Consider the following 14,021-nt stretch of genomic DNA (forward strand, 5'->3'; position numbering starts at 1 on the left):
TGCTCACTGCTTAGCTATGCTTTTTAGTTTCTTTTGTTAATTTTTATTTTGGTTTTCATGAAAAAAATTCTGGTGCACATGGAAGTATGTCTGGAGAAAGGGTTCAGTCAGGGAGTTGAACTCCAAGTCAAAACTGGTGAAGGTAAAAAGTGAAATACTAATTTTCTTGACTTTAAAGTGCTTTTCCTTTTTTATTCACTCTTCTTGTATAGAGCATAATGCGCTTAGAGATCGATTTATGTTGAAATGTCTACTAAGGTGTTCCCAATATGCTGTTAAAGAAAAGCTGTCAAATTGAAACCAAAAAGTGGCATGGCCAGTCATTTACTATTCATAGATAAGCTTTTGATTACAACACTAATGTACATGTACCTATAGATGAACAAATTTTAAGAGTTTGATTTCTTTCCAAAGCAAATTTAATAGATTTGTAAGTCCTGATTAAGGCCTCTTGGAGTGGAAGTGTTTTAACTGTTCTTTCTAAATTTCCTATTTTACATGTAAAATATTTCTCTTAAACAGGCTACATTTACAACTCAATGTATACTGACAATGAATTAAGGTGTCAATAAACAGGACTTCCACAGTTTTCCTAGTTTTTGAGGTATAGATTACAACAAAAAGAGCCTTTACAAAAACATTTTACATGCCCTATAAAAGGGAAGTTCACCTTGATGATAAGTTGGTTATAATGGTTATAATAAAAGCAGAAAATTTTGAGAAAAACATTGGTAAAGATTCAGTGAGAATCCATCTATATCTAAGAATAATAATGAATTTTTCAAAATTAAATTCTTTGACATCATATGAAAGCTGCTCCCCCGTATCTGATCCCGAAACTGATAAATGAAAATATTTTCTGACAGTAAGGGGAATAAAATGATGTGTCTGAAGATATATTTCCTGCAAAAATGAAATTCCTTTCACATTCTCTTTTTAAATTGCATTATTTTCATAGAATTTGTACAACAAAACAGATAAAGGAGCTGCTCATCTGTGATGTCGCAAAAACAAAACTTAAAAATGTCATAACTCATTTATTTTCTTATATACATGTATTGTCCCTTCACCAATATTTTTCTCTTTTTTATAACAACTTATTGTCAGGGTAAACTTACCCTTTAAAGTTAAAGGGATTTCATGTTCTTCCATCCCAAAATTGTTAATACAAGAAAAATAGACAAATAACATTATTTCATTACGGTATCCATGTATTCATATCCTGTCAAATTTCTCCTTCATCTTCAATGTCCCCTGCGGTTGTTTTATCATGAAGGACAACGTATTCTCTTGAACTAAATCCAAACTTGAGCACATCTTTTTCCTTCATCTCATAGTACCTCTTTGGCTCTATCTGCTTGTTGTTCAGAAATGTGCCATTGGCTGATTCAAGGTCAATGATGTAAGGTCTTACTCTCTTGCCCATCGTGCCGTCATTCTTCTCGTACTCAACAAGCCTGTATTGGATGGCTGCATGCTGCTTGGAACACGAGGGATGGTCGATGGGCAGGTCCGCTATCAACCTCTCTCGACCCAGAAGGTAGGCACTCTGTCGATGGATGTACAATGTGGGCAACTCTTGGTCTCCCTTAAACACATAAAGCCGCCATCGCAGCTTTGGCTTTCGAGCCTCCGGAGGCTCATTGTACTTGATCACTATCCCACGGAATGTATTAGTGTCTTCAGTAAGGGCTCCCGACAGCCCAAAATTGGGTTCTTCCTTTGGTGCAGGAGGAGCATTTTCTCCTGCATTCTGATCAGTTGTTTGGAACGGATTTGCATCCCCGACCTGCTGCCTATGTTCTCTCCTCCGCTCATCATTGTGCTCACGTTCTTGTTTTATTCTGATCTGCGGTACTTCCTGCCTACTACCTCTCCTATCACCACCCTGTCTTGTGTTCTCTACCTTATCATCATCGTCCCATCGACTTCTTGATTCCTTTTCTTTCTCCCTTCTCTCAGGAAACTCATATTTTCTATAGCCTTTATCAGCTGGTTCAGACTTGATTTTCCTCACTATCGGCTCTTCTCTGTCTGCTCTTCGGTGGTTGTCTCCTTTTCTTTCTGGTTTTCTCCAGACATCTTCCTCTCTCTCTGGTCTTCTGTGAGAACCACTCTGTCGACAAAGAAATAATGACGTATGATCAGTCACATAATTACTAAAGATATGCAAATGTATGGCGACATGAAACAGATAAATTTTGATCGCCAACTTCAATCAATTAGTAGTAGAGCTAGGCGCCGGTCAGATAATATGGATGATCTGTTTACATAGACTGTCTATTACTTTTTTAATATATTTTCCACACAAGAAATCTAGGTAAGCCAAGTCATTCAACAGTCAAGTGCCGACACCAATAAGTACTGCCCAACTTTGGCAAAAGGAAGAAAGTTTAAGTTTTTTCTGAAAACACCCTTTGTCTGTTGCAAGTTTAGGAAAATTTGGGGAAGCAATAATCGTTCTATAGAAAGATATTGAAAAATATGCTATTAAATTGCATTGACGCCTAGGTAAAATGACGAACACGCACTGCTCATTTACAACAAATGATACTTTTTTTACTTGCTTCCTTTTGCCAAAGTATGGCAGAATAGGTTTCACAAACAAGGTTATTTGTAGTACAACAGTATTCAAGTCATGAAAATACACAGAGAACTTAAGTTGGGGGGTGCAAGGTGGGTATTGAGGTCACAGAATCTATTTTTAGCACTCTTGTCTCAGAATATCAGTTCCCTTATCACAATGAATTGTACAGGAAACCCGCGCATGCGCAGTACGATCGTTCGATCGCCAGCGTAGTGCGTGACGTCATGTTTCATTCACAAATCTTGAGCTGTGATCTCATTGGGTGTTTTGGCTCTCATTTGCATATTTTCCCATAATACAAAACCTATGTAGTGCGAGAAGATTCTCTGCGAACCACTGATCAACCTCATACTAAACACGACATATTTCCTTCAAGATTTCGAGTTGAAAATCTCATTTTCTTCGTACGGTGTAGCTACATTACCTCGGAAAATCTGATGATATTTTGCGGACTTCTCGTCATTTGGTAAGTCATATTTTTGAAGATATTTACCGTCGAGAAGTGAAAATCGCATGACTGTGTTCGTTGTTTACTGTGTATCAATGTGTGCAAAGTATATGTGAGCGACATGTGTATGTACAAAGCGACATAGTGAAAACTGTCTCCACCGATGTTGATTTTGTGGACTGCTTTGCGGTGGTGTTAGTGCTAGTCCGCATGGGGTCCTAAAGCTACGCACCACTCATCGCGCATGCAGTTTTCAATGGCAAATGCGCACTCTGTGTGTGGAACTGTGACTGCAGAGTGATGAACAATTCCTATTAATTTTTTCTACAGAGGCTGCAGTAAATCTCTAAATGCAGAGAAAACCAACAACTGTTAGGAAGTTTGGAGTTATTATCGCTTTAATTTTATTTTATCCTATAATAATTTGAATATATTTTAGAAATTGAGGCACAGGAAATACTATTTTTTTGCATGATAAATCGAGTGCGTAGCTTTAGGACCCCTTCTACATCGGGCGGCGAAATCAAGAGGTGTTCGAAAAACACGACGGGATTTTCGTATTAGTGAGTTTTGTGATATTTTCTACTTGGCTAATGATCTTTAGAATGTTTGCCACAAATTAGTGAAATATAATTTGTTGAGATATTAAAATTGGGACAGTTTTTATTGTTTGAAAACAAAGTGCGTAGCTTTAGGTCCCCCCATCATATATCAAGCATGGGAGCGGTGCGTTGTGATCGGGCTTCGCTCGGGTGTTCGTGAACGGCCGTGGAATGTGTGTGTGTGGAGCTCGGCCATGCGGCCTTGGGGCGTGAATGTAATATGAGTGGCAGCTGCAGCTGTTGTTTTGTATGCCTCTGAAATCGAAGCTCTCTCTTTGTTCAGGGCGAATGTAGTGTTTATGTTTTAGGAATATAAGTTTGGGCATTTTATTTGTTGGAACTTTGATACTGATGTGATACTGATCTAACTTCTAAACTGGACACTGATTTTAGTTTTTTTTTCGGTAAGGCCAGGGAAAATCAATGGAATTGACATTTAACATCAACAATTACAGACCCTATAGAAATAGTGGAAATTAAATTGAAAAAATAATGCAATTTACAATCACTGAAGTGTGGAAGTGTACCAAATTGATATGGATGGAGATTGGTTTTGATTTTGTTACCTTCAGTATTTTTTTTTACAAAAATCATAAATATTTTCCTGCTCTGTTCTTTTTCTTATCTATTTTTTTTTAATCTTTGAATGACCAATTATGACATTAGCAATAAATCAAACTCAAAAGTTCAAACTATGGTCTATTTTCATTGTATAATCTACAGCATAAATCCGAAGATGACTGACTGACACTGGTTGAAACACTGTTGTTCACAAGACCCAAAGGACAAAGGTTGAGAGCTACAAGTTCATATCACATTCTACTCAAGAAGGTGAAAGATTTGGGGATCACTAAAACAAGACCGTCGGATATAGAAACAATTTTATTTTATGAGATAATCTTTCAACTTTATTTTTACTTACTATTGTAGAAGAGAAAAAATCTTTAAAAATTATGAATATGATGCTGAGAAGAGTAAAACCATTTTCTGTCAACAATGATGCACTGTAAAAATACTATTATGTATTGTCATAATATTCTTGTGATTTATTTGTAATTAATATGTTGTTTCATTGTTGTAAATAATTCAAACAACGTTGTTTAATATGTGAATTGAATATTAGTTTAAACATTTTAAACAAGTGTTTAAGAACTTTATAAACAACAAAGTTTAAACTCTAATATTTAATTATCAATAAATAAAGCATGGTTGTTTCAGATTTTAAACACTTGTTTTAAAATGTTTTAGTATACAGCATTGTTTAGATTATTTTAACATATATATATATATATATATATATATATTCAATAAATTATTATGCATTAAATCTGCCTTTACTAAGAGTTTTAGTTCAGTATGAATTATAAAAAAACATGGAATTCTTGAAGGACATTCACTTTCACGGAATACATGCAAAACACTGTTATAACTAAAAACTATCATGGTAAGTAAAATGAAGATCATCATAATAAATTAAAGCCAAACTGTAAAGTGTAAGCCAACCCCTATATCATGATTTCTTTTAATAAATATTTAACAATTTGCAACTGCAACAACTATATTATTTTATGTCATTATAATACCCCAGTCACATTTCCCCTACGGCGGCCTTACGGCAAGTCGAAAACAGCAGTTAATAGAAATATTTTTTATCTGTTTATACATGGTTTGAATAAAAATGAATAAAACGGCAACGGCTGTTTTCAACTCACCGTACGACCGGCGTAGAGCAAATGTGAATACTACACTAATTAAGGCCTGCATCAAAATTTGTAGAACATCTTTTAATGGAAAACTGGAAAAGATCGATATGAAGTCCAACAAAGTTACTTAAAGCCAGATTTATTCACATATTGATCAATAAATTTACCACATACTTTCTACATCTTTTGATATTGTGATTTAATTTTCCGAATGCGTGTTTTGGTTCTGTCAACCATTGTTTTTCACGTCTTTGACAGACTTGTACCTCGGTCATATTTTTGCCGCACGTCGAGTCGAAAACAACATTATTATTCATTTTTATACATGTACAAACCACAAATGTAGCTGGTACAAAAACAATATTAAACCGACTGTTTTCGACTCGCCGTACGGCCGCCGTAGAGCAAATGTGACCGATATATAAGGACCATAGCCCCTTGGTCCCGTCCGTGAAATCCTAAGATTAATTGTTCTGAGGCTTCCAAATAATTAATGGACATCTGCATTCATTAGACGGGGTCCCAAACCTCTCTGTATAAATTGAATATTTTTAATTTTCGGATAAATTATAACTTTCATAATTAATAGCTGTCTGTTAAAGTTTATAATTCGTATCCAATTATTTCATTTTCAACATGAATTATCAGTATTTTCATTTGTATCAGGGGCGGATCCAGGATTTTTTTAAAGGAGGGGGCACGTTTTCCCGTGGAAAATTTTTACAAGCAAAAAACAAAGTAAAAAATTCAACCCAATATTTAAATAATTGAGAGGATTTTAGTCTTCATTTTCTAGGGGGGGGGGGCACGCTTCTGTTTCAACAACATTTTACATTACAAATTTTACTTGTGCCTCTCAATGGTGGAGGGGGGGGGGCGCACGGGCCGGCTGTGACCCCGCCCCGGATCCGCCAGTGATTTTTATTGTTTGTTCACCCATGATCTCGAAGGTTTTCAAAATGCTTACATTTACCTCATGATTTTTTAAAGACGATTCTAAATGTTAGGAATTAGTTCGAAAGGCCTAATTCTTTTTTAATATACCACACTCATATGGAGTTACTGTTGCTACTCTGCAGTCTGCATCAGCGTGTAATACACGAGAGAGAAAGAGAGGGGGGGATGGTCGCAAAGAGCGATCGAGCATTAGACGAAGGGGTTATGAAGAGGGGATGTTGAGAATTGAGATCAGTGTTGGGAGGGGGGGGGGATATTCGAAGCGAATGTTGTCACTGCTGATTACGACGATGGTTGATTAATCTTTACATCTTAATTTGGGCGATTTGGGAATTTTGACAAACAAAAAAATGGAAAAGGGTTTCAACCAAAAATAATTAAGGGGATTTCGGTTTTCTTGTACCATGGGTGGGGAGAGGTGAGTGATTCAGTAAATTTCCATAGAAGTGCAGTTTTAAAGTTACAGAAGAGGATTTCACCCAATGACGGGAATTCGGGAAACACCATTTTCAAGCAATACAATTCGATCACGTGCCATCGGCTTTAGGGCCGAGTGTTCTCGTTCACATTCCAACTATCATTTCATAAATAGGCACTCTTACAAATTAGGCCGATGTCGTTGTGATTAAGATGACTATTTTTTAAGTGTTATTCAGATATAAAATATATAAAGACAATTGAAATTGAACAATTAATCGAAACGATATTCAAATAAAAATAGTATCAACTCGTGTAGATCTCTAGGGATGAAACAGACAAACCAATTAAATGTAACTTTCGATTAATTGTTCAATTCCATCAGAAATATTCTTCATGAAGTCTTTTCAGACTGTTGAATGTGAACTTCTATTGGAATTTATTGAATCACGTACCCCTCCCGATCCAGGTAGATTTCCCAATCACCATACATAACATACGGTCACATACCCATGTATTAATGATATCGTGTTACATTGTTAGGTATCGACGACATCTTCATAAATATATTCACAATTATTCCATGAAATGTCACCATTGCCGTGGCTATGACAAGCCTGAAAGCTTTGACATAAAACAGTTTTTGCACTTTGACATAGAGGTCAGATATTCTTGTCATCTAATATAAACATTCCATTGTGCAACATGTTTAAAAATGGGTAAGAAAATTACATTACCATCGGTATCCAGATAATGAGTCCATGATTAGACCAGGATCATCGGAGTCTACCCCTTTTTTGGGGGGGGGTAATTTCTTCTTTTTTCAGCACATCGAAGTGAGGAAAAAACAATACCAAAACCCTATATTGGTATTAAATGATAATCACGTTTAGGACTGAGGGAATTGGGGGAGAGGGTATGGGGAGGGAGAGTATTTCATTTTCCAATAAAGTGCAAAAGTACAATATTTTCATGAACACGAACGAAATAAACAAAATGTTAAATGCACAATATTCATATTGCATTGTTCAATAGAACAATACTAGCTTTAACAATGTTAAAAACATTTCAGTTATCATTGTTATTACATGTGTTTCATCAATGTCAATATAATAGAAATGATTTTTTAATATAGAAAATATATTTTATATGACTATTGTGAATTTGAAATAATCCCATTTTAGATCGTACATGTATATTAAAACACCTTTCTGAAAACAATCACTTTGAAATCTCCTGTAAAATAAATTTTAGATTTTCTGTTAAAATTGATTTCTAAGATCCTGTCTAAAAATTGATGAAATACTCTAGCTCGAGTAGAAGTGCATAATACAAAGAAAAATGAATATACTCAAACTCTTATAATGATATTGTCCACCAAAAAAAATGTCAAATAGTTAATGAAAAATAATTGAATTATAAACAATCGAGTCAAAGGGAATATGAAAATTATAACACAGAATGCAATCACGTCACATTCGTTCTCACTCTCGTAGTTGCAGGGTGGGGGGGGGGTCAGGCGTCCGGACACTATATTTTTGAAGCATTCTTTTTTGTCTTTGCATTACACTAAAAGTATGAATTCAATGGTTGTAATCATCTAGTTCTCCATAGTATTTCCTAATATCTTGAAGTAAAAATTGATGAAACTTTGTTTGTATTATTTCTCCAAATGACTTTCTAAAATTGATCGTCCAGACACACAACCTGTCCAGACATACAACTGGGTAGATTTAGCTCATGCTAGTCTAGAAGCACTCCCACACTCCAGACAATATGTCACAAGTACATGAACTCTCGTTTGCACACAGAAAATATAAATTATATGCTCCAATAGTTAAAATGTACTGCCTTTCAAGGTTCAAATATACATGTACACTCTTTTTGAACATCTAATTATTCTATTAAAAAAACAAAGTTAATTTATAGGACATTAATATACATGTATGAAGTCTGCGCCGAGCATCTAATCGTAAGGCAGTCTACCAGGAAATTCACTTATCGCTGGGGCAACGCAGAATTCAGTACAGACAAGTATACATGTACATTATAGATACGCTGTGCACTGTACTCCACGCAAATACAATTTATGCAAGCGGCCTTCAGCATTGCGTAACCCGATGAAAACCACATGTTTATCTTTAGACTTCGGACACTGCCTGCCGAAGTGCCGATATCATCCGAAAATGCTCCCGAAATCTACACGCTGGCATCTTTACCCGACAGAGTGTTGTGCTCCGTGAGTTAGCAGATCGCGTGGTGTAAAGATTCTCACACACAGCGCTGGCCGAGGAAGGGAAGAGGGTCGCGCGATCAGCCAATCAGCGTGCAGGGATTCCGTCTACTGTGTGTCTATGGGGAAAGTTCTATGTGCTTATTTATTGCTATGTCCCACAGGGGAAAGTGATTTTAAAAAAATTTTTGTTTAGTAAACAAAGACGATCTCAATTTATCAAGACATGATTTCTCCTAGTTCACTAGAATTTTCTTTTTTTAGACCATATTTTTTGCAGAGTTCTGGACAATCCTGGTTTTTCGATTATTGGCCTAATTTATTCTAAGTTAGCCATCTTTAGCTTTCGTCTCGTACTAAAGTTGAAACTAGCGAAGACAAGGTCTCATTCATGTGACTTTGAGTCTGAACAACATTTCAAGAACACAAGAAAACGATTTGACCCTATCTTTAGCAGCTTTCTGGATGATCCTGGTTTTTCAACCAGGGCAGAGGCGTAGTCTGATCCAAGTTAGCAAACATTTATTCCTGTTAAAAAGCGATGTTAACCGACTAGGCCTACTGAAAATCCATAGTGAAATCAAGTTCGTAGTGCAAGGTACTCATAGCATGCTAACCTTGCAACCAGCCCTTGTACTGCCTTACGCCAACGCTAAAAAGCTGACTGAAACAGACAAATAAAAAATGACAAAAATGTCAAATATACAATCCAATTATTTTGGCAATCTCTTAAATTCGGGCAAAAATTGAGTTGAAATGGTTTTCTAAAATTCTGGGCAAAACAGTGTACATTAATGACAAATAAGAAATAACAGTCGGAGTTTCCATCCACAGGCTATACAATAGCTTCGGCTTTTGAAATTGGTTTTACCATACCAGCCCGCCACTGCAGCGCCAGCTGCCCTGACCTCGCGCCTCGCTCGGGCTAGGGCCGGGTTAATTTTTTGTGCATGTGCCATAATTTCGAGGTGTCGCCGCCGGCAGCCGGATCTGATATCTGTTTGATCTGAAATTATAAGTTGCTCCCCTACGTACCGATTTTTCAGAGCGATGGGATTTACCATCCTTTTTTCTGTTTCTAATTTCCGGACTTCTACTGCGAGATCTTGGTCTATTGTTACGATGTCTATCGTAATCATCGTGGCTTCGATGTTTTCTTGAGTCCGACTTTGACGACATTTTTCTCAAATTTCACCAAGAAATGCATGTGTCAATGCCCAACGGTAGATGGCGCTATAAGATCGTATCTCTGTGAAATCAAAAGACCGATTATAATCTCAGTCGTGGGGGAAAAGATGAAAGAGAAGACAAAGGAATAAGAAAGAAGAAGAATAATGTAAGAAAGAAGACGAAGATAATGATGATGAAGCGACGGCGACGAGGATGATGATGATGACGATGATGACGATGATGACGATGATGATGACGACGATGATGATGATGATGATGATTAATATGATGAAGATATGACAGGGGCAGATCTAGCTTTTTTTTAATTAAGGAGGGGATTTTGACCGGGAAATTTGACAAACAAGCAAGCAAAAAAATGTGGGTTTTTTTCAAATGCAAAGAAGGTCATTTGGGTACCGAAAACTTTTTTTACCAGAAAAAAAAGGTTCACTATAAAATGAAGCTAATCAGGGGTTAGTTCTAAAACGTAGGTTATTACTTTTTTTTGCTTGGCAGCCAAAGAGGTTAAATACTTAAACCCCAATCAACTGGGTGCCAAACAAAATATTAATACATGGGTTTATCTTGTATATGTAATGTGAACTAGCTAAGTATGCTTTCCAGAAGGTTCCCAGTTCATTTAATTATGCTGTATCATAATTCACTTTTCTTTGTAATTTTGTTAAAAATTTGAAATGAAATTAATTTGTTTTTAACCAATCAAAACGGAGTTAAAATGGTAAATCAGCTCAGATTTCTTATTCATGAAAAATTGTTTTTTACTTTGAAAATTCATGAAAAAAAAACTAACTGGCAAAAATTATTTTATATTTCACATTATATAAATCCCAAGAATTTTCTGTAATCTGAAAACACTTTTTGCCAGAGTATCAAATAAGTATTTTCATTTTTCCCCAAGTAATTTATGGAATCGAATAATAACATATAACACTTTAAAAAAAACAAAATATGAAATCATGAAGAATGAGCTTTCAGCATAATTTTTTAAAGAATAGTCTAATAAGAGTGTTTAGGCGCTTTGAATATTTGAAAATCTGATAATATACTTGAAATATTATATATTGGTTGAAATCTTGAAAATCAGCCCCACAGTGCGTATGCAGTTTACACTTAGAAATAATGCTGTAAAATTATAGATTTGTAATATCCTGAAGCTTTTTTTCCACACTTAACCATTTGTACAGATCTTCTAAAGCAAATGTAGATAATAACTGTGAGCATTACTTACATTTTGAATAATACGTGGAAAATGATTAGCGCATGCAGGGCTTGGAATAGACACTGTCATGAAGTTGTTGTTTTTTTTAGCTAGGAAGATTAATTTGAATGTATCTTTAATTGCATTTGGTGTGTTTCCTTGACCAAAACACTTCACAGAGCGTCATTGCCCCTTGGCCTCCCCACACACCGAGGGCAATCATGATATTTGCTTTTCATGCACGAAGTTAATGGCTTAGGCTTGATTTTAGGTTTGTTAATCATTTTCAAGCTTTGGAAAAGTGTGGAGAAACCCCGAGGGAGAAACAAGTATGAATGAAATGTGGTCCCACTTTAAATGATAAAAACATACTGCAGTGGCATGCCGCATATGGAGATGTCTGAAATAAACTTTGGTTTACATTCAGTTGTGTCCTCAGATCCAGGTGGCACAGAAAAGGAATAAAGGTTGAGCTTACTGTTTTTATTTCAATTCGCTAAAAATACAAAAGGAAATGTATTAGAAATGTACCACATCGTCAATTTGCTTTCTCCCTTTTTGCTTCAAAATGAGCATTTCTGTGCAAACCGATTTCTGCAAGCTCAACAAAAATCAATGGACAGTATATGCACTCATGTGGATAAAGGTATGCGATGTTATACGCCTTTGCCTTAATCATTTTTAAGCAGTCAATCACTCGATCCACCATTTTAATCACCCAATGAATTATTGTTTCAGGATAAATGACTGTAAACAGACCGCGCGTAAATAAAAGATAAATAATGTATATATATCAGCCTAAAAGGTTAATAGATTATCAAATGAAACTGTTAACGCCAGTTGAAACAGCCCGTCATGTCAATATCACGACTGGTCGACACGATGGGAATTATGATGAGCCCGTTTGGCTTTCTTAGAAAGCGTGACGTTAGGTGCGCAAATTTTTCCACATACTTTACATGTCACTTTTGTTTTTGTAGATTTTGATTTTTTTTCTTTCAAAGTCAACGGGTATTAAAAGAAGAAAAAAAATCCCGGTTTAATACTGGTCAACCGTTTGGTCCAATCCAACACCAGTCTTTCCTTTTTACACTCCAAGATTATTACAAAATAAATTATTGATTTTAAATCATAGTTTTTTGAGGGCGCTGACTTCCCCTCTCCTAGTTTAATTTCCCCAAATAGTGCACGGATCATTAATTTTTGGTCATCGAGCTTGTGAAAAAAATTCAAGATTACAGTTAGACGAGTCGACGTGCGGGCATCTAATGTATGCAGCGCAAACTTTGTCATTTTATTTTGATTTGTTGTAGATACCGTACCTTAGGAAAGTGGCGGGTGTATTTGATTTTAGTTTCGGTAGAAATTATCTCTTTTTCTGACACATCCGTGAGAGGACAACATCTGAACTTTAAACCAGAATGATGCTGTTGAAGTTTCGATGAAATATGTAGATATCTGTGAGTTTTGATTATCTTAGACCATCACTTCCCTTTCGTAAAAAGGGAAGTTGATTTGACATTTTTGCCAGGGACAGGGTGCCGCGCCGCTGGCAGCCGCGGCGCGCCCTCGCGCTCCCTGACCCTGCCTCATCATCACTCTAACGTTTAATAAGTCTAGAATCCAATTAATTCATAAATAAGATAAACCAATAAGGAATGGGATGAAGAGGATAAAATTAAATATATCTGGGTGATTATGATGGAAGAGAAACTAAGGAGTCGGGTGAGGGATGGAATGAGTGGAACACCTGAATAGAAAAGGAATTATGATGACATTAATGTTAATAATACAGTCAGAGGAGCGCCAGGTCCAGGTTCTTCTAGAGAGTAAAAATCATTTATTACTAACGTAAGCTTACTCTCATACGAAGCCAGGTCTTCCTGGTCATTGACCCACACGACGGAAGCCAAAACCTGAAACTTTTACCCCCAAGATTTCTACTTTCCTTCTAAAAGATCTAGCCCTAAATCATGTAGGCCTAGGCCTACACAATACATGGGATACATGGGCTTCCTATTGTTCTTCGCCAATGTTACCTGACGCACGCGTCTGTAATGTTGGCGAAGAACAATTGGAAGCAAGATGGCGGCATAAACATCGGGCAAGTCTCTTCCGTCTTTTCACAATATTTTTCTCATTTTTTTGATGAATTCTTTTTAAAAAAATAACGAGAGTGTAGAAACATGAGAAATGACGGACATGAAGTTTTATCCCATGTACATGATTTAGGGCTAGATCTTTTAGAAGGAAAGTAGAAATCTTGGGGGTGAAAGTTTCAGGTTTTGGCTTTTGAAAAGTTTTCAGTGATTTTCTTGCTAACCCAATACATTGCAGACGAACTGGCCTGCCTGTGTGAGGCAGGATACTAGCTAGGCAAATAGGATCGGAGCAGATTCTCAATGGTGCAAACAGTTACATGATAAACAGTTTTTTCACCAAAATAATCACAAGCTCGGCGGGAAATTTGTATAGATTCTTAGATTACTGATGATTTGGAGATGTAATCGGAGGAACAAGTTATTGAGTTCTCATAACTAATCTAGTTGTTTCAGCCTTCGATTTGAGTCTTAATTGTGTATTAACTATTATGCTGTAATGTTTTGTCTCATTTTTAAGTTGACAATGTTTCACTTTGAAATTTTATTCATTTCTAAAACATTTTAATTTTTAAAATTTTGATAA

At 36.1% G+C, this 14,021-nt stretch overlaps 1 protein-coding gene across 1 annotated transcript; it reads right to left on the reverse strand.

Annotated features, from left to right (window-relative positions):
* Positions 1-1,210: 1,210 nt before the first annotated feature.
* Positions 1,211-10,163, reverse strand: LOC121414141 (smad nuclear interacting protein 1-like). Its single transcript, XM_041607209.1, has 2 exons — positions 9,983-10,163; positions 1,211-2,116 (listed from the first exon to the last, which is right to left on the reverse strand). Exons 1-2 carry the CDS (start codon positions 10,124-10,126, stop codon positions 1,226-1,228), a joined length of 1,035 nt encoding a protein of 344 aa, XP_041463143.1. The 5' UTR covers positions 10,127-10,163; the 3' UTR covers positions 1,211-1,225.
* Positions 10,164-14,021: the final 3,858 nt, after the last annotated feature.

The sequence above is a fragment of the Lytechinus variegatus genome, chromosome 4 (genome assembly GCF_018143015.1).
Source record: "Lytechinus variegatus isolate NC3 chromosome 4, Lvar_3.0, whole genome shotgun sequence".
In the NCBI taxonomy this organism is placed as follows: Eukaryota; Metazoa; Echinodermata; class Echinoidea; order Temnopleuroida; family Toxopneustidae; genus Lytechinus; species Lytechinus variegatus.